At 45.5% G+C, this 21,322-nt stretch overlaps 1 protein-coding gene across 3 annotated transcripts in view; it reads left to right on the forward strand.

Moving 5' to 3' along the window:
* The first annotated feature begins 488 nt into the window (after positions 1-488).
* The window catches only part of GNB5 (G protein subunit beta 5), a 50,046-nt gene continuing 29,212 nt past the window's right edge, over positions 489-21,322 (forward strand). For 2 of the 3 annotated variants that reach the window (XM_047766330.1, XM_047766331.1), the window contains exons 1-2: positions 3,701-3,936; positions 19,163-19,299. In XM_047766330.1, coding sequence (XP_047622286.1) covers positions 3,825-3,936; positions 19,163-19,299 — 249 coding nt within the window. In that variant the 5' untranslated portion in view covers positions 3,701-3,824. Of the gene's footprint in view, positions 630-3,700; positions 3,937-19,162; positions 19,300-21,322 lie in introns of those variants that run through there. The other variant, XM_047766332.1, reaches the window with a different exon arrangement.

The raw sequence follows: 21,322 nt of genomic DNA on the forward strand, positions 1-21,322 counted from the left end.
CGTACACCACGACTTACAGCAACACCAGATCCTTAACCCACTGAGCAAGGCCAGGGATTGAACCCACCAAGAATGCTAGTCAGGTTTGTTACCTCTGAGCCACAAGGGGAACTCCTGAAGTTTTTAATTATAGAATACATTACAACTACGTTTTCATTTTGAGGCCCCATGGGATTAATACTGTGCTACAAAGATTAATTGTGTCCATATCTGCAAACTACGGTGAAATGGTTAAACTACATGCCAATTCAGAAAACCTACTGTTTGACATTTTCTTACTGATTAAATAATCAGCTGGTGTTGACCCATCATGTTGCAATAAATCAAAAGTTACAAATTAACTGCATAGACTTTATTCTGCATGTAGAGGTCTGAGCAACAACCATAATAAAAGGGAGATGAGGGTTTTTTTTTTTTTTAAGCTATTTCTCTTGGTTTTTCTCATAAACACACACACATACATCCCTTTTTGCTCTCTTTTTCAGCTTCACCCTAAGTAAAAGATGTGTGATCAGACCTTTCTAGTTAATGTATTTGGCTCCTGTGACAAATGTTTCAAACAACGGGCTTTAAGACCAGTTTTCAAGAAATCTCAACAGCTCAGCTATTGTTCAGTATGTGCAGAAATTGTAAGTACTACTTTTTAAAAATTTAAGTTGTTACCTATCTTTAAACAATGTCTAATGTATGGATTTTGTGACAGATAAGTTACCATAGAATCAGTTAACATACACAGACATTTGCAGCACACCCAGGCTGAGTGAGAAAGTATAGTGTGGAGGTTTAGGATATGGACTCTGGACTCTGACGTCCTGGGTTCAACTCCCAGTTATGTTCCTCGGGGGGCCTGTGACAATGGATCTCACCTCTCCCAAGAGGTCTGTCTTCCCATCTGTAAAAACAAAGCAAAACAAAACATAAAAACAATAACGGCATCTATCTCAGGGTTTGGGGAGGAACAAAAATAAGTTTATTTGGTAAAGTGTTACTTGATAAAGTCACAGCAGAGGAAGTACTCGATAAATGTTTTGGCTTATTATTTTTTTTAGAGCTACTGCTTTTTTCTTCTGTCTTCTCCTAGTCTGCTTGGCAAGAAACCAAACTAAAAGGGACTCTGTTAAATAAACAAATAGCTTGGGAGCACCTTCCCAAAGGGAACAGCTTTGTCAAAGACAAAACCATACAGGACTCAGTCGTGAGCAAAATCAAACTCAAGGAAGAGTGCTCCTTGGGCCTAAGCCTTAAGCGAGAGTAGGGACTGAACACAGATCAGTCCTCACCAGAGATGGCTTTGCACAGGCTTCAGATCTTGCAGTAGAAATGTCCACAGCATGGCTGAGGCTCTAGGAAAGAATCCTGTCTCAGAGGATTTGCAAATCTGTGAGCAGCGGTATGGCTGAGAGGAGCCCCCACCTGGTCACAAGTGGTAGAGCACTCTTTCCCACAAGCTCACCCAGATATTTGTCATTATCAACACAATTAAAAAACAAAAAAATCACAAACCAAAGGGAGGAAAGGTAACATTTATATCTTACCCAACTGAAGGGGAATGACCATATTCATCCTTCTGGTTCCACTCTAACCCCAGACAGTGATCACATTAAAAAAAAAAAGATTATTCCTGTAAAGCAAATGGCAAGTAAGCAGCTTCAGGTAGTACACAGATTTTGGTACAGCCTAGAAATCCTGATGTCACAGGAGTCAGGCTCAGTGTAACAGGCATCTACATATGTTCTAAACTTGGATCTGCAAATTACAAACTGAGGACATCCAGTTCTTAAAATAAACCTGCTTTGTGATGGCTCTGCCATCCTAGAGCAATGTTATTTATTAATCCAGCTCTTCTCTTTTTAAACAACTTCCTCTATGGACAGAAGGAGCCCAGATTCCCAGATGTCAGGTCCTCTGCAGCTTGACAGATTCTTTCCAGGTCAGAACCCTGGCTGGAGATGTTCCTTTGAGACTGTTGCCAGCACTTGATGCTGCACCACTGCAAGCACTTGATGCTCCCAAATACTTGGACAGATTCCTCTGGCTGCAGAAACATCCAAATGGCTGGCAGCTGATTTTTAATCCAGGTGTTTGGAGTTTTGTAGACAGCCTCCAGTGGACACTTTTTATGCATGGTGGCAACCCTATAATTCCACCACTACTGATATGTAGATTCAACTTTTCTGACTTTCGGCTGTCTCACTTGTAAAAACAGTGAACACCAAAGTACAGAAAGGCACTTCACAAGCTTTGCCAGCCATTAAAAAAAGTTACATGGCCTTGTCTCTGATGGCAAACTCTCCAGGTTGGAGGATATTTGGGGGTTATCTTAAACAGACACTCTTCAGAGGATGGCACACACCAGTATGAAGCTCCACCCACCCCAGGTCCTCATAAACAGGCAGACCCTCAGGCAAGGCACACACATCCCATGGTGGTCCACGGAGTACCAGCCTGAGGAGGTGATGAGAGGATGCTGCTTTTCCCAGGCCTTTTGAGATGACCCTTGTGAGAAGTGTCCCCCATGACCTAGTGTCTCATTTAAATTACTTCCTGTGAAATTGCTCAAGTGTACCAGGCAGACTTAATAACCAGGAGCATATACTGTGTGCCATGCATCCCCTCTGAATGAAAACCTCTGAGGAAGATGTTATCCCCATTTACAGAGGAGGAGCCTGAGACACAGAAAAGTCAAGTAAGCCACTCAAGGCCACACAGCAAAACCAGGATTTACTTACAGGCAGTCTGATCTAGACAAAGCCTGTGTGTTTAACTTTTTCTAAGAACTCTGAAACTGTTTCTAAGAACTCTGAAACTGTTTCTAAGAGTGTGAGGCAGGCAAATCATTTAATCTTTTTCATTTATAAAATGGGGGTGATAATAGTGCCCATTCAGGGTGGCTATTGTGAGTTATTCATGTAAAGTACCTGAACAGTGCCTGCTATTATAAGGAATTGGAAAGAGCACATACTCTTTTTGCCACAAAGTCACTCATTTACTTCCTCGAGGGAATTGTAGCAACCCTTCATTGTAAGGTGAGGAGCTGCCTCAGAAGTGACCTGAGATCACTGGACACGGTGCTCAGAAGCCTTGAGTCTGGGCCCTGTGTGTCCCTGCCCCCAACACCACGTCCTCATGCTGCCCCCAGGCCAGGGACTTAATTCACGGGTGAAAAAAGAAAAAGCAAAAGCAAGAAGGGGCAAAGACTCCAGAGCTTCTCAGAAGCCAGAATTAGCTTTATCTTTGTATATTTAAGCCAACAAAAAAAGGAAAGTTTACGGTTTGTTGTAGGGGGAGCATCAGAGCTACCGAGGTTCAGACCGGGTACCAATGGTGAGAGCCAGGGCCCCTCGTCCTCTCCTCTGCCGTCCGCTCTCTGCCATACGAAGCCACTGGGCAGCGTCTAAAGTCCCAAGGAGAGGAGATCTGGGAGGCGAGTGAGGGAAAGGGGTGTTAGAAGGGCTGTGTTCCTGGGACTTCGCCAAACTCCCAAAGGCCGGGCAGTCCCGGGTTTAAATCCCAGCTTGGCCCTAAGTGCGCATCAAGCGAGCCTCTCCGGGGGCAACGCGCAGGGGCGCGCGGCCGGGGACCCGGGGCGCGGAGGGAGCGCAAGGGCCCGCTAGCGCGCGCGGCAGGCGAAGGTGAGGTGGGGGGGGCGACCTGCCGCCGCCGCCCGGCTCGTAGCTGCCAGCGTCAGCGCGGGAGGGCGGGGCGCGCTCCGGGAGGCGGCTGGAGCTGCGCCGCTGGCGGCTCGGCGCCCGCTCGCCGCACGGGCCTCCGTCGCCCGCTAACTCGCATCCCGGTTTCCCTGCCCGCCGCGTCCCCGCGCGAAGATGGCAACCGACGGGCTGCATGAGAACGAGACGCTGGCGTCGCTCAAGAGTGAGGCCGAGAGCCTCAAGGGCAAACTGGAGGAGGAGCGGGCCAAGCTGCACGACGTGGAGCGTGAGTGCGGGCCGGGGCGGGGGCTGCGCGCCGAGGGGCGGGCGGAGGAAACAAGACTGGCTCCGGCTCCCTCGGGGGATGGGGGAGTTGGTGAGGAAGAGGATGGAGGGTGGCGGCCTGGGCCCCGGGCTGGAGCCAGGCCCGCGCCATGGCCTGGATGAGGGCCCCAGTGCCGGAGCATCAGAATAGGCGTGGGTAGCGGCCCAGCGCTGGGACGCGCCGGTAGGGGGCTCGAGCCCGACCCTCGCAGGCCCTGGGCACCTCCTAGAGCCCCACACCGCTAGCGGAGACCAGCCCGCCTGTGGGCAGGGGGAGCCGGGTGGCAGCAGCCTCTGGCCGCTGTCTTCCTGCCAAGGATCGTAGGACCAGTTTCCGTCATCACCTGCCTGGAAGATGCAAACTGGTTGCATTCATGTCCTTCTCAAGCGGAACAGGGTGGAGGGGGTTTTCATTGGAGGAAAGCACAGTGAGCCCTTGCGGACGCGGCCTAGGGGCAACTACTGTTTTGTTTTATAATCATTTGCCTTTCTCCGTCATCTCTTAGTTTTGCTTTTGCAAGAAACCAGACTCTGATTTAAAAGCTCACTTTTTCAATCTGCTCCCTTTCCTTGAGAATGGAGGGCCAGATAGGGGAAGAGAAACATTTAGTTCGTTTAAGGCTGTTTAAAAAGCTTTTGGATGGATGTGGTGTGGTTGGCATAAAAAAGCAGTAGCAATCTTAAATAAATGTGCATTACTGACCAAGACCGTAATTCAGAAAAGGGTCTGTGATTTTTTTATGAGTGAGCAATTAAATAGCCAGGTTACATGACTCGGTGGGATCAGCTTCCTTGTACTGTGTGGGGATGGTTCATCCTCAGCAGAGCTCGGGCTTAGGCCAGGTTTGGGGAGGGGGTGGCTTTATCTGCTTCCTTTTCAGCCCTGAAAGAGGCAGATCCCCTTTTCTGAGCACGGCCTCCCTGTGGTGCCCTCAGTCACACTTATACATTGTGTTTTTTGCTTTCCTTTTTGGTACCACCCCTCTATATTCTGTTTTGAAAAGAAAAATGGGGTTCATGCTAGGTCCTTTAGTATCTGATTCCTTTCTTTGAAAAATCACTTGATAGAAGCAGGTGACCTGAATCTCAAGTGTGCTGTGCTTTTATAGGAGACTCCTTTAAATAGGAGGCAGATTCAACCCCTATCACTTAGAAATGTGTTCAGCTACAATTAGTTATAACCCCCAAGTAAAGTAGTTAGGAAAAAAATTTCCCAGCTTGCTTAACAAGAAACAAGGGGAAGCCATCACCACCTTTGGTTCAGTTACCCAGTGTGCCATGAGGAACTTCTCTTTTCTCCACTGTCTGAGAGCACTGGCATTTGCCCCATGATTATAGTATAACTGCCACAGCGCCAAATATTATCTCTGCCTCCAGGGCTGTAAGAAGAGGGAATGTGGGCACCTGCCTGTTTCTCCTGTTCAGAACCCCTCCCCCCCATTAACCTCCTTTCTCCCTAACAGATTTGTTTTCACTCCACTGGCCAAAACTAGGTCACATGGCTACAGCAGAAGAGGCTGAGAAAGGGAGAAGTGAGCTGGGCACCCAACAAAGTAGGGAGTAGTAGGGAATGGATAATGGGTCTGCCCCATTTCCCTTTGCAAACTCCTACCCTCTGAAGACAATAATGCCTATACTGCAAGCATGGTCTTGAGGTAGCTTCTCTGATTTGTCCATATTACAGATGAGGAAACTGAAGCAACAGAGGTGAAAGGACTTGGTGAAGGATCCCAGCTAGGAAGTAGTGGAACAAGGATTCCAGCCCCGCCAGCCAGAGCTCCAGCCCAGCCTCACTTCACCTTTTTTGCCAAACCCCTTAGTGCTCAAGGCAGAGGGCCTTCTCCAGAAAAATCTCTTACTCAACAGTATAGGCTGCCCATTAGGATATTTTTCAGTCTTCTCTGTGAATTGGTAAATTGTCTTAAGGTAGAAAGATAGTCAAGGTGCAGCTTTTCAACAGGGAACACTTGTACTGCCAAGAGTGCAGGGACCTCAGAGGCCAGGGCCAAAATTTGAACCCACAGTGAAAGGATTTATCCCCACCTGCATATGTCAGAATTTTTTCATTTGGAAAGATCAGAAGTCATGTGATCATGGTCCTCTTTATTCCCTCTTCATCTTCCAGACTGCTTCTCTTCCACTCCCTTGTAAAGCCCTTGCTCCTTTGAGGCTCTCACCATTCAACTGACCTCCCTCCTCTCCCCTCCATGCTGCTGACTTCTGACTCCCTAGCCAGGCTCCCTCATTTCTTAAGGACTTGGGCACACGGCCTGAGCCTTCCTTTTGACCCTAAGCCCTGTCCCATCTCTGATGTCTTCATGGTCCAAAAGGGTGAGCTTCTTAAGACCCTGGCCTGTGGCTCCATCACAGCCCTGGGATCTGGCCAGCACTCAGCACTGCTCCTTATCCTCTGACTGAAGTCTCCCATGGGGACCTCCACCATCTCGGATCACGGGGCTTGTCTCTATTCCAGCCTCTCAGCCTCTTCCTGAGTACGTGCCTTTTTACATTTTGTTGGTGTTATGTCACAGGTGTAGCCCCTATCCTGGTTGGACAAACCTCTGTAGGCTATAAGCTAAGGTGACCAAGTCATCCTGGTGCACCCGGGACTCTCAGTCTTAAAAGCCTTGCATTGCTGGGTCCCTCCATCCTAGGCGGTTGGTCAGCCTTCTCTTGGCTCTGACTTGCCCAGATTCTTGCCTTAAAGTCACCATGACAAAATTACAGAGCATGAACTTGGAGGAAAGTGAAGTTAACTGAACTCTGGACTCTCATGTCTTCAGTGCCTATCCCTTTGGATCCTCAGACCAGTGTCCATTCTGCTGGACCCTCATCCCCTAGTCAGTTTCTGGGTCAACATTAGGAAGTGGCTTTTATGGGTGGCCTAAGGGGAAGCCAGCCCACATCAGACTCCCAGCCCTGTGCCCCTGCCCTGCCTTTCCCTTTCCTTCTCCAGGGCCTCCTTCTTCCCATGTTTCTCCTCATCACCTTCTGCTAACCTTCCACCATGAGTAGGTGCTCCCTGCTTGCTTCTCGGGCATTTAAGAACTGTGAGGTGACAGATCATATTAGTTTCCTATTGCTGTTGTACAAATCTCCACAAACGTGGTGGCTTAAAACAACGTAAATTTATTCTATGACACTTCTAGAGGGCAGAAATCTAAAGTGGGTCGGGAGGGCTGCCTTCTTCCTGGAGGCTTCATGGGAGAGTCCATTCCTTGCCTTTTCCAGCTTCTAGCGGTTGCCTGCTTTCCTTGGCTCATGGCCCCACATCACTCCAACCTCATCTCTGTCGTCATATCTCTTTCTTTGACTTTGATCCCCTTGCCTCCCTCTTAAAAGGACCCTTGTAATGAATTATACCAGGCCCACCTGTACAATCCAGGACACTCCTTCCCTCTCAAGATGCCTAATTTCACCACATCTGCAAAGCCCCTTTTATCACATAAGGTAACATATTCACAGGTTCTGGCAATTAGGATGTGGACATCTTGGGGGCCTGTCACAGATCTCTTAAAACTAGAGGAGTCACCTGCTTCAGCCCCAGTCTTCAGGCACAGGGTTTTTCCTCTCCTCCCTACAGTTCCATCCCTTTTCCTTATGGATGAGGAAGCAGCTGAGATCCAGTTAAGGGTTGAGGGACTTCCCAAAGGTTATGCAACTATTCCAAGAGTCAACAAGTAGATGCCAGCCTCCTAGGACAGCTTTCTGTCTCACCAGCTCATGCTGGGCTATCTCTCAGAAAGCTGAGATTCACATTGAAAAGAAAAAAATCCTAAATCTCTCTCTCTCAAACTAACTCTGTGTGTGTGTGAAAAGGTGTTAATATTAAGTTTTAACAAAAAAAACCCAAAAGGTGCCCAGTGGTGTGCCTAACTTGATCTCATTAGCTTAAGCAAGAGATGCTTGTATACGTGTTTGCTGCAGGATACACAGGAAACTTGTTATCTCTGGGAAGCAGAATAGGGTGGATATAGAGGGACTTCTCACTTTATACCCATCTGTGTGTTTTTTTTTCTTTTTTTTTTTTGCCTTTTCTAGGGCTGCTCCCGTGGCATACAGAGGTTCACAGGCTAGGGGTCTAATCAGAGCGTCCGCAACCTATACCACAGCTCCTGGCAACACCGGATCCTTAACCCACTGAGCAAGGCCAGGGATCAAACCCACAACCTCGTGGTTCCTAGTTGGATTTGTTAACCACTGAGCCACGATGGGAACTCCACCCATCTGTGTATTTACTGCATGTATAATACAAAATGAATACTGGAATGGAACTCAAGATCAAGAAAAAAAAGGAGAGTTCAACTTTAAGGAGTTCTTAACTTGAAGTTAAACTGTCAAATGACCTGGAAGACAGGCTGAAAGTAGACAGCAGGAGGTGGGCCATGTTCATTTCAGCCAACACGTGTGACGACCTCCGGCGCCTGTGTGGGGGCTTCAGGCAGGTTCCCAGCTCCCACACAGTTGGAAGCAACTCAGAGATTTATGTTATTTCTTTAGATACAAATCCAGACAAAATATGGGAAATCACAGGGTTTATCGTCCAATTGCTGTTCACTTTTCTATCTGTTCTACGTGTGACTCTGTAAAAGGTTTTATTCTTAATGGGTTTATGACTGGACCCTTGGACTATTCTGATTTTATGCAATGGGGGAAAATTTAGAAAAAACAAGTTTCTGGATTAGTCTGAAGCAAATATGTAGATTCACTTTTCCTGTATTCTGTGGAAATAGGCTGTGTGCACTGAGGCTTATTGAAGTGAGTTTCCCAGCAGAGTCATCTGCTACTAGCTACTCTCCCATCTGGCCTACAGTGTCAGAAGGAGCAGAAAGCTAACTCTCCTTTTATTTCCTCTCCCCTTCCTCTTGCTCTGCATTCATCATCACACATGAGCCAGCTAATGCAGTCTTGAGAATACTGTCATAATAAACCAATGCCCACTGTAGCAGATTCAGAAATATAAAGAAATAAATCATCCAGGAGTTCCCGTCGTGGTGAAGTGGTTAACGAATCGGACTAGGAACCATGAGGTTGCGGGTTTGGTCCCTGGCCTTGCTCAGTGGGTTAAGGATCCGGTGTTGCCGGGAGCTGTGGTGTAGGTGGCAGACACGGCTCAGATCCCACGTTGCTGTGGCTCTGGTGTAGGCTGGTGGCTATAGCTCTGATTAGACTCCTAGCCTGGGAACCTCCATATGCCGTAGGAAGCAGCCCTAGAAAAGGTAAAAAGACAAAAAAAAAATCTATAACTCCACCACCCAGAAGTAGCCACTTTTAATATTTTGAGGTATTTCATAGCTCATGTTTTCATGTTTATGTATATATTTACAAGCATACCTCAGATTGTACTAGGTAGTTGAGTCTTTTTTTTTTTTGAGTCTACTTTTTGCTGTTTTTTGTTTGAGCATAGTTTAAATTTTATTGAAGTATAGCTGATTTACAATGTTGTGTTACTTTCTGCTGTATAGCAAAGTGATTCAGTTATACATACCCATTTAGTACACATACCCATTCCTATATAGGTTGTCACAGAATATTGAGTAAAGTCCCCCTTGCTATACAACAGGGCCCCGCTGATCATCCATTCCATATACAGCAGTGTGCATATGCCAGTCCCAAGTTCCCAATCCATCCCTCTGCCCCACCTTTCCCCTTTGGTAACCATAGGTTTGTTTTAGAAGTTTGTGAGTCTATTTCTATTCTGTGAATAAGTTCAATTGTATCCCTTTTTTAGATTCCACATATAAGTGTTATGATATTTGTCTTCCTCTATCTGACTTAGTATGGTAAGCTCTAGGTCCATCTTAGAGATGGAAATGGCATTATTCCTTTCTTTTTTAATGGCTAAGTAATATTCCATTGTATATATGTACCATGTCTTCTTTATCCATCCTCTGTAGATGGACATTTAGGTTGTTTCCATGTCTTGGCTGTTGTAAATAGCACTTCAGTGAAATAGGAGTGCATATATCGTTTTGAATTATGCTTTTATCCAGATAGATACCCAGGAGTGGGGTTGCTGGATCATATGGTAGTTTTATTTTTAGTTTTTTGAGGAACCTCAATACTGTCTGAGTCTAGTTTTAGTTTAACCCAATGGATCAAATAGCTCTCATGTTACTCTACAATGCTTTATAATGTCAGTATTTAAAAATTATGATATCTAGAGCTCCTATTGTGGCTCAGTGAGTTATGAACCTGACTAGTATCCATGAGGATACGGGTTCTATCCCTGGCCTTGCTTAGTGGGTTAAAGATCTGCTGTTGCTGTGAGCTGTGGTGTAGATCATAGACGCTGATCTCACATTGTCGTGGCTGTGGTGTAGGCTGGCAGTTGTAGCTCTGATTGAGCCCCTAGCCTGGGAATTTCCATATGCCTCAGGCGTGGCCCTAAAAATAAATAAATAAGTAAATAGATAAAATTATGATATGGAACCATATCTTATTTCATCATAAAGCCTGTACCATATCTTAACCTTCCAACTTTTTTTTGAAATACTATTGTTTTTAATATTTACATTTTCCAGTAGCTCTTGGACATACAAGCATGATGGAATCTTTTTTTTTTTTTTTTTTTTTGGTCTTTTCTAGGGCTGCACCCGATGCATATGGAGGTTCCCAGGCTAGGGCTCTAATCAGAGCTGTAGCCACCAGCTTACGCCAGAGCCACAGCAACACGGGATCTGAGCTGTGTCTGCGACCTACACCACAGCTCCCGGCAACGCTGGATCCTTAACCCACTGAGCAAGACCAGGGATCGAACCCGCAACCTCATGGTTCCTAGTCGGATTCATTAACCACTGAGCCATGACGGGAACTCTGAGCATGATGGAATCTTTTCTGTCTTGATTTTATATCTGGCAGTCTTGCTAAGTTCTCTTGTTAAGCCTAATACTATATCCATGAATTTTTGGTGTTGTCCATGAAACAGTCACATCATTTGCAAGTTGTTATTATTTTTTCTTTCCAATATTTATATCCTTTAATCTTTAAAAAAAAATTTTTTTAATGCTTTTTAGGGCCGCACCCACAGCACATGGAGGTTCCCAGGCTAGGGGTCTATCAGAGCTACAGCTGCTGGCCTATGCCAGAGCCATAGCAATGCAGGATCTGAGCCGCTTCTGCGACCTATACCATAGCTCATGGCAACGCTAGATCCTTAACCCCATGAGCGAGGCCAGGGATCAAACCCACAACCTCATGGTTCCTAGTTGGAACCATGAAAACTCCTAAGAAAAATTTATATTGTCTTCTTACCATGCTACCTGGGACTTCCAATACAATACTGACAAGGAGTGGCATTAGCAGGCATCTTTGTCTTACATTTGATTTTAAAGGGAATGTTTTTAAATCACTCCTCACACCTTATGACATTTGCAGTAGGGTTTCTGTAGATACTACTTCTTAGGCGAAAGAAACATTTCTTCTCCTTCTAGGTGTCTAAGAGTTTTTGTCATGAATAGAGTTGAAATTTACTCCACTTTTTCTGCATCTGTTGAGATTATGCAGCGTCCCCTTCCAACTTCTAATTGGAGAAATCAGGGTAGGATTTTTGTTTACAGCTAATGTATGATTTGGGGCAATTCAAAAATTTCTGACAAGTACAAGCGAGGTGATGTGATTGAAAATGTTTCCCAGGCAAGTGCTGGAGACTTTTGCATACATCCCACTTGTTCTGTCTGCAGGTAGAATCAGAATAATTTTTAAAAAATTAGCTTTGGATAATTTTTCCTCTTTGATGCCTTTGATCTTCTACCAAATAGTGACCATCACAAGACTGTATAGTGGTGCAAAATTTAGGAAGTTATTCAGGATCATTTAAAAAATAGTTCTAAAAAATAAATAAATAAATAATAGTTCTATTTTCTTATTCAAGACCTCTCACTTGGTCTTTGAACTTGTGTTCTGTGTTTACAGTCGATTTCACGAAGTTCATTTTCAGGGAAATTCAAGAGCATTGTTCAACAGGAACAATGCTATAGCTTATTTTCATTTTATGAATTTTCATGGCTTAAATTCTTGTGTTGACCTGTACATTCTACATTTTACTTTAGATTCCTGTGTGCATTGATTATAAAATAAATAGCAGCACTATTCCTTGAAAGTTGAGAGGAAGCCACATCTTGACGAAAAGTTCATCTTTGCTTAAAGCCAGAAATAGAGTGTTTCCAAGGACCAATAGGTGAACTTCACACTCTTGTTTTACAAAGGAGGGCACAGGATCAGAGGAGACATTTGTTTCCTACTAATTTATGTCATACCCTCCCATCAGGCCTCATTGTCCTTTTCTGAGACATGACAGGGCTGGTGCCCTGTGCTGGCCTGTGCACTTGCTCTTTGGACCGTGGGGGCCCCTGGGTGCCAGGCATGCTGAGCAGATTCGCTTCTGACCCAGACCCTCTCTCAACCCTTCACTAGCTTGGCTGTTCTCTGTCTGGCTTTAGATTGAGCTTCTAGTAAGATTTTACCTATGAGACAAAGTGGAAGAGGGCAGGGGAGGGGACTTGTACAACTCAAATAGAAGTTTAAAAACCACAGCTCCACATGACTGCCTGACCCCAGGCCCTGAGCATGGGGGTTCAGCCCCACATAGGGTGCCCAGACGGCCCTGCTTGTTGAGTCACTAAGGTCTCTTCTGGCTCTAACCTTGCACCCGTCTCTAACCTAGTGGTGGCCAAGCCAGGTCAAGTGCAGGTTGCTTGATTCCTAGTCTAGTTGACCCATGACTCTGGCTGCAGCAGGAAGTGTGGGGGATCCAAGGTTGAGGTGTCTTCTAAATCAGGAGTCCATTGTCACTGCCTCACCTAAGTCCTTAATTTTCTAAAGAATCACTTCCACCTGCCCAGAGTCTACTCCACCAATGGAGGTGTTTATCTGTTCTTAGGGGCCTGGGTGTATGTGCATAAGGTCCTTAGCCTCTCTGAGCTTGTTTCCTTTTCTGTAGAAATGGAGATAAAGCCTGTGATCTGAGGCTGCGTGTAAAGCTCTCAGCCCAAGGCCTGTCACCCAGGAAACATCTAGTAAATGGTGGATAGTGGCAACATGCATTGAAAGCCTTAAAAAGTATGCTTTTGGAGTTCCCGTCGTGGCACAGTGGTTAACGAATCCGACTAGGAACCATGAGGTTGCGGGTTCGATCCCTGCCCTTGTTCAGTGGGTTAACGATCAGGCGTTGCCGTGAGCTGTGGTGTAGGTCGCAGACGCGGCTCGGATCCCGCGTTGCTGTGGCTCTGGCATAGGCCGGTGGCTACAGCTCCAATTCGACCCCTAGCCTGGGAACCTCCATATGCCGTGGGAGCGGCCCAAGAAATGGCAAAAAGACAAAAAAAAAAAGTATGCTTTCTCTTTGACTCAGCAATGCCATGAATAGGAATTTATCTAAGGAGTAATGCAATACAAGGGTAACACAGGAACCCTGGAGCAAAGTGTCCATGGTAGGGAATTTTTAGATAATGATACATCCATACAGTAGAATGTTCTGCAGTCATTAAAAATGACAGATGATGACGTGTCGTGGAAAGGCATCCATAAATATATCAGGGGAAAAAAAAAGATCCCCCAAATTGTGTGTGGAGTGTAATCTGCTGACACACAGATACACATGTGCACACATTCACAAATGGTCTAAGTGAATATATATCACATGTTAAGAATGGTCGGCTACACAGAATTATAAATTATAAACATAAATCATATGTTTCTATTTTCTGATTATTTTCAGTGAACATGCATTTACTTATATAATTATGTGAAAGAAATCAAGAACCAACCCTCTTCCGTAACCTCCTCTTTCACCCTCCCATTCTCTAATCCTAAACGTAATCTTCAGTTCTTACAGCTCTTCCATTTCACCAGTCCTCTTTCCTCCAGGTCATGTTGTTTCCACTGTTTTAGTCCTCAGCCCCTAGTCCCCATCTGTTCATTTTTTATTCCTGACCTACCGAATATCATTCGGCATTCTAATTTGCCTGCCAGATTAAACCATAGAACACCCCGTGGATTAGGTCATGTCTTCCATTTTACTGAATAGCAAACAAAGGATGACAGTAAGAAGCTGGTTTCCTTCCTCTTCTCTCCCTACCTCCAACTTCTATGCATCCTTCAAAACCTGGTTTGTGTGACATTGTCTCCCATGGCCACACCTGCAGCAGAGTCAGCCATGTTGCCCTCAGCTTGCCCACACCTGTGATAGCTACCTTCACTCAGTAGTTACCTGTGTGCTGGCCCACCTGTCCCCTGCAGACTGTGAGCCCAGTAAGATCGGGGCCCACTTTTGTCTTTTCTGTCCCCAAGTTTCTGGCACATAGGAGAGGTTCTGGAAACATCATTCGAGCAGTAGATAGTTACTGGCCTATACTTCCAGTTCTGGCCCTCCTCTTGAGTTCCAGCCATGGCCTTCAGTTTCTACCAACTAGCCCACCTGCACATCATTCTTCAGAAGGAGTACTTAGCATCTTAATTCCCAGACAGCTCCTTTGTGAATTGTCTGTTTAGATTTGGGACATTTCTGTGTTTTCGACTGCAGACTCCAGAACTCCCCCCTTCTCTGGCCCACCGCTCCTTGTCCAAGAAGCTGCCTTTCTGAACTTTCTCAGTGCTGCCCCACCTCCACCTTTAGTGGGTGTAACTCACCTGTGGAGCTTGTGGAAATGCAGCATCCTCGCACCAACCCACGGATTCTGACTCCTTGGATCAGGAAACAGGCGAGGCTCTCACTGCCAGTGCTAGCAAGTTAGCACTGATGAATTTAGGAATTAATTGGCAGCTGAATCAGAGATGGTGGGTTGAGAGTAGGAAGAGGTAGAGAAAAAAGAAGGGAAAGGGGCTTCTTAGGTTACGGTAGCCCACCAAACCCTGCTGCTTCAGTCAGTTGCTGCAGTTGACTGAAATTTAATAATCACTGAGCATTTTCTTTATCCTTCAAGCATTTACTGGGTACCCACTGTGTGCCAAGCTGGAGAAGAATAGCTGACACTCATCAAAGGCTCCCTTTGCGCCAGGTTCAGATAGGAGTCCCGACAGCCCCATGAGGGAAGCGAGGCAGCAGGAAGGGGATGCACCACTGGAGTGCGGCTGTGCAGCTGTGTCCCCAGCCCAGGCTCCTGACCCTCTCCTCTCTCCTGTGGATGCTCCAAGGAGATCCAGCAAGACAGCACCCTGTCCTCCTGCCACTTACCTTCTAGGGGAATTTCTTAAGAGGTTATCATTATATTCTAGGAAGGTCTTATTATAGAAATCAGCTGGTTGTGTTCATCATTTCCTTTTTAAAATAAGAAAAAGCTAAGCCCTCATGGGCGTTTCATCAGAAAGCAAAGGAGAAACCACATCTGCCCTGAACCAAGCTCCCACAGATGGCTTACAGAACATCATCAGCTTGTTTCCAGGTTTTTGTTTTTGTTTTTACTTCCTGGTATTTAAATTTTTAAAAAAACTCTTTAATAAGTGATGTGAGATTTGGCAGATAGAAGTAGGAGAGAGTGGGTTAGAAGTAAGTCTGTATGTGGGAAGAAACAGTGCAGTGAGAAAAAATAATTGATAGTTGGAATGTGTTCAAATTCACATTACATAAAGAGGCTCTATTTTGGTTAGTGAATCATCTCTTTTTTTTTCTTTGTAAGAGAGATATTAAATGGCTATAACTATCCTACTACTCAATTGGCAGAAACAACGCTAATATTAATATGAAGTTTCAAAGTAAAACAATGACTAGAATATGCTCACAGCTCTAGACTAATATAGGCTTGTCTAAAAGGCCCCTAAGAAATTAGAAAAGTTTGGGAGTTCCCATCATGGCACAGCAGAAACAAATCCAACTAGGAACCATGAGGTTGCAGGTTCGATCCCTGGCCTTGCTCAGTGGGCTAAGGATCTGGCATTGCCATGAGCTGTGGCGTGGGTCGCAGATGCGGCTCGGATTCTGCATGGCTGTGGCGGTGGCTGTGGCTGTGGTGTAGGCTGGCAGTTATAGCTCGGATTTGACCCCCTAGCCTGGGAACGTCCACATACTGCAGCCCTAAGAAGTGAAAAAGAAAAGAAGAAAGAAGAAATTAGAAAAGTTCTGTATGTTTTTAAATTTGATTCAATATGTTTTTGTGAAGAACATATCTGTAAAAGAAATGTGCTATTTGTGGCAATAAAGAACACAGTGTTTTAGCAGAAGCAATGGTATAATAATTGCACATTCACGTAGCACATAGAGTTTAGCAAGTACTTTTTTACAGCTTGGGTTTCCACAAATACTTTTAACCTGTTTACTCATTTGTTCTTTTATCACAAAGAAATGGGGCAAGTAGGGAGTTCCTGTTGTGGTGCAATGGAAATGACCAGTAGCCACGAGGACGCAAGTTTGGTCCCTGGCCTCACTCAGTGGATTAGGGATCCGGCATTGATGTGAGCTGTGGTGTAGGTCACAGATGCAGCTCAGATCCTGTGTTGCCGTGGCTATGGTGTAGGCCAGCAGCTATAGCTCTGATTCAACCCCTAGCCTGAGAACTTCCATGCTGTGGGTGTGGCCCTAAAAAGCAACCCCCCCTCCCCACACACACACAAAGAAACCGAGACTTCTTGGAGAAGTGGCTGCTTCCAGGGCTAGGGCGGGGAGGGAACATGAGCTCTCAGTAAGAAGTGCTCAAAGGATAATGGGCATGTGTCGGGAGGTCTCAAGAGCCTGCCTGATGGGGCTCCCAACTGAGCAAATCAGCGATGAGTTGGGCATCAAAATAAATAATGGTAAATATTATTTACTTATATTTATAAGTTAATCGTGTTACTATAAGTTATTAGTTATTAATAACTTATAAGTTATTTAAAGTTATTATAGTTATTATAACTTATAAGTTATTTATAACTTCTTGAATAAAGAGAGAATCCGTGATTCCCTACTTATGTAAATGAATGAGTAAATATGTTAGGGAAGAGGGGATATTTCTCTTTATATGAGAAAGCCAACTAAAAACTGCAGAAGGAGTGATGGAGTTAGAACAGTCACCACTTAGGAGGGATTGACAGAACAGTATAAGCCAAATGTAATAGAAAAAATAAAAACCTAAAAAAAAATAGTCACGACTTGCCAACTATCATCATTATCGTTTCAGGCAAGAATCAGGAATGGATATTAAAAGTAGGCTATTCAAGATTGAGGAGTAACAAGATACATATGTACTCTCAAAGTACAGCCCCACAAAATACTTTTTCATGACACAAAGCAGAATGGTAACTGTGCAGTGGAGCGCGCTGGCAGGCACCACCTGAACCGAATGATCAGAGTCAACATTGCTAGTGATGGGACTAGCAGACAGCAGGAGCCTCCTGAAAGGACAGGTGTGTGGGGCAGGACCTCAGCACTAGTCTGGTGTTTCTGCCAAACGAGTGTTACCCAAAGATAATCTGAAGGAAGCAGCAGACAAGCCAGGATTGGGGAACAAAATAACTGGAGATGAAAGAAAATGACCACTGAACACAATGTGTCATCTTGGATTTTGTTTTGCTCTAAAGGTATTGTTGGGATGATGGAGGGTGTCTCAACAAGGTCTAGAGACCAGACACAGCATTGTTTCAGTGTCTGCTCTCTGACTTTGATCATTATACTATGGTTATGGAAGACAGTTCCTTGTTTTTAGAAAACACACACTGAAATGTTTAGAGAGAAGGAAAGGAGGAGGGAAGGGAAGAAGGAAGGAAGGATTTCTGAGAAGGGACATTATTGTCACAAGGCTTAAGGCACAGAGTCAGCCCCTCAGCCCAGGCTTGAAATGAGAGAGGGAAAGGCAGGGGCCGGTGCCTTGCCTCTCTCTACCTTGATGCTCAGCCTGTGCCAGGACACCACACCTTTCCTGGGGCTGTCCCCTTGTCTAGAATGTCCCCTTCCATTTGCCTTAACTCCCAAACAAAGGCCCAGCTGAGAGGTTGGTGGAAGAAAGAGCAGAGGTGGGGTTAGGAGCTGGGGCACAACCTCTAACCTGAGAGAAGGTGGCGCTGCACAGGGGGATCCGCTACCTCAGTTTCCTCACCTGCTCAATGACAAGATGGATTAGTTTCTAGGGGCCTTTCTGCTGCTTGGGGTGAACTTGTTCCCTTCTGAGACTCATTGGTGGAACCTCTCTAAAAGCCCCTTGTAAGTTCTCTCAGCCCCCGAGAGAGTGACTTGGGAGAACCTTCCTGCTATAGATACCTTCTGCAGACCACGTGTTCAGACAGGAATGTGGCATTGATCTCTACTGACACTAAGTTTTCAGTGAATCCACAGGATGCTGCTGGGTGGGTCACTCATCTGTTTTTTTCCTGCAGCATGTAGCTGGGGCACCTGCCATGGCCCAAGCCTGTGCCAGGCACAGTGTGTGTGGGGCACAGTGAGCGCACACAGGGCCTGCTGTTGAGCATATGGTTGCTCATCCTGGCATCTGATGGGGCAGTTTCTGTAAAGTCACTTTTTCTTGTAACTGAAAAGAAGTAGGTAAAAAACCCAGAAGCCCCACTTTGCTCCCAGTTAGTTGTATGGACTTGTGTGAGCCCCAGGCTTGTTGCCCATTCAGTGGGAATGACCATCTCATCTACCACCCCGCTCATAGAGCCCCGGGCCTTTGGTGGGAGAATTCTGCATAGAGCTTTACAGATACCAGGCCGTCCTGCCCTTAGTCCCTCAGCATGCATGTATGGAAGTGCTCTGCAAAACATAGTGCCTTTTTCAGAGGGGTTCCCGTCGTGGCACAGTGGTTAACGAATACGACTAGGAACCATGAGGTTGTGGGTTCAATCCTTGGCCTTGCTCAGTGGGTTAAAAGATCCGGCATTGCCGTGAGCTGCGGTGTAGGTTGCAGACTCGGCTTGGATCCCGCGTTGCTGTGGCTGTGGTGTAGGCCAGCGGCTACAGCTCTGATTCAACCCCTAGCCTGGGAACCTCCATATGCCGCGGGAACAGCCCTAGAAAAGGCAAAAAGACAAACAACAACAACAACAACAACAAAAAAACATAGTGCCTTTTTTTTAATTGAAGTATAGTTGATATGCAATATCATATAAGTTTTACATTAGGGTCTTAAACACTGAGAGAGTGACAGTATGAACTTGGAAGAGAGAGTGCTGCAAGGACATAGGGTGGCACAGAGGAGAATGAAGCAGCGATGTCTCGCCTGGGCCAGCTTGTGGCTCAAGACCTGGTCCTTGGCATGGGATTGATGTGCTTGTCTTTCCAGTGCACCAGGTGGCAGAGCGTGTGGAGGCCCTGGGGCAGTTTGTCATGAAGACCAGGAGGACCCTCAAAGGCCACGGGAACAAGGTTCTGTGCATGGACTGGTGCAAGGATAAGAGGAGGATCGTGAGCTCCTCGCAGGTATGGCACACCTGTTGGGTGATGGGGGACACCTTTCTGGTCATAAAGCTGAGGGGAAGGAGCCATCTTAAAAAAAAAAAAAATTTGGACTTCCTGTTGTGGCTCAGAGGTAACAAACCCAACTAGTATCCACGAAGGCGTGAGAGCGATCCCTGGCCTTGCTCAGTGGGTTAAGGATCCGGCATTGCTGTGAGTTGTGGTTAGGTCTCAGATGCGGCTTGGATCCTGCTTTGCTGTTGCTTTGGCTGCGGTGTAGGCCAGAGGCTACAGCTCTGATTCGATCCCTAGCCTGGGAACTTCCATTTGTCATGGATGCAGCCCTAAAAGACAAAAACAAAAAACAAAAAAACAAAACCCAAAAAACAAAACAAAAAAGCCTTCTCTGAACGTTATGACTCTGCCTAGTCTCCAAAGGACACGAGTTAGCCTCATCAAGAATTCTCTGGAATACTTGTAGTTCCCATCGTGGCGCAGTGGAAACCAATCCCACTAGGAACCATGAAGTTGCGGGTTCAATCCCTGGCCTTGCTCAGTGGGTTAAGGATCTGGTGTTGCTGTGAGCTGTGGTGTAGCTTGCAGACGAGTCTCAGATCCCACGTTGCTGTGGCTGTGGTGTAGGCCGGTGCTACAGCTCCAATTAGACCCCTAACCTGGGAACCTCCATATGCCGTGTGTGCGGCCCTAGAAAAGACAAAAAGACAATAAAATAAAATAAAATAAAATAAAATAGCAGGATTTTAGGAGTTCCCACTGTGGCACAATGCTTAGAGTCCAGCCTTGCTGCATCTGTGGTGTAGGTGGCAGCTGTGGCTCAGATTCAGTCTCTGGCTGGGGAACTTCCATATGGCATAGTGCAACCAAGAAATAAATCAATAGAAAGTAAAATAAATAGCGGGGGTTTTCTCCCCAAAATTGAGGGCCTAAGTTGTTGAAATGCCATTGTGGCTTCTTTCATTGTAAGAGTTCAGCAGTTTTTATGCCTTAAAGAACAAATTTAAGATAGTTATTTTGTGAAGTATAATTTTTTCATCCATTTTATATGGTTGACATTGTTTAACATTCATGTATTAGTCGTCTACAGCTGCATAACAAATTACCTGCAAATTTAGCAACTTAAAACAATGAATATTTAATATCTTACGTGGTTTCTGAGAGTCAGGCATTGGAGCAGCTTAGGGTTCTTTACAAGGTTGTAGTCAAGATGATGGTCGGGGATGCAGTCATCTGACAGCTTGGCTAAGGAGGAAATGCACTTCCAGCATGGCTCACTCACTCACTCCAGCTAAGGCTGGAGCCTTAGCTCGTCCCCTGTGGACCTTTACACCAGGCTGCTCAAAAACATGGTGGCTGGCCTCCCCCAGAGCAAAAGAGGAAGAAAAGAGGCAGAAGCTGTGCTCTCTGTGGTGACCTGGCCTCAAGTGACATGCCCTCCCTTCTGCCATTGCTCCACAGGTCACATAGATCAACCCTGACATAATGAGGAAGGGGTCTGGACAAGGACATGTATGTCAGGAGGCTGGTTACCACACTGCTTTGTGCTTTTTGTGTCCATTTTGATGTTACATGCATTGAACATAAAACCAAAAACTGAAGTCATATACTTTTATGATCACTTTAGCCCTAGACCCTGCCTCTGCCTTTAGTCCTGTTTTTTCAAAAGAAAATTCGTTTTTCATGTATAACTGTTTTAAGTATAAAAACTGTATATAGTCTAAATAATCCATAAATTCTAATGTCTGTGTCGGCACTGTTCGATAGGAAAGTCTTATTAGTCTCCTGTATTACCTACAAATCTGGTGGGTCACATTGTACTCGCTTTTTTTTGTATATTCATAAAAAATTTATTAGTGACATGTTTTACTGGAAAAGAGAACAAAGAAAAGGCTTTTACGCCTACCACCCTGTCACCATCATTTTAGGGCATTTCTTTCTAGACTTTTTTTTTCAAATGCTCATTTTTACAAAGTGGTAATTGAGATATACCTGCTACTGCCAGGCCTTTTTTTTTTTTTTTTTTCTTTTT

This window comes from Phacochoerus africanus, chromosome 2, assembly GCF_016906955.1.
Source record: "Phacochoerus africanus isolate WHEZ1 chromosome 2, ROS_Pafr_v1, whole genome shotgun sequence".
NCBI lineage: Eukaryota > Metazoa > Chordata > Mammalia > Artiodactyla > Suidae > Phacochoerus > Phacochoerus africanus.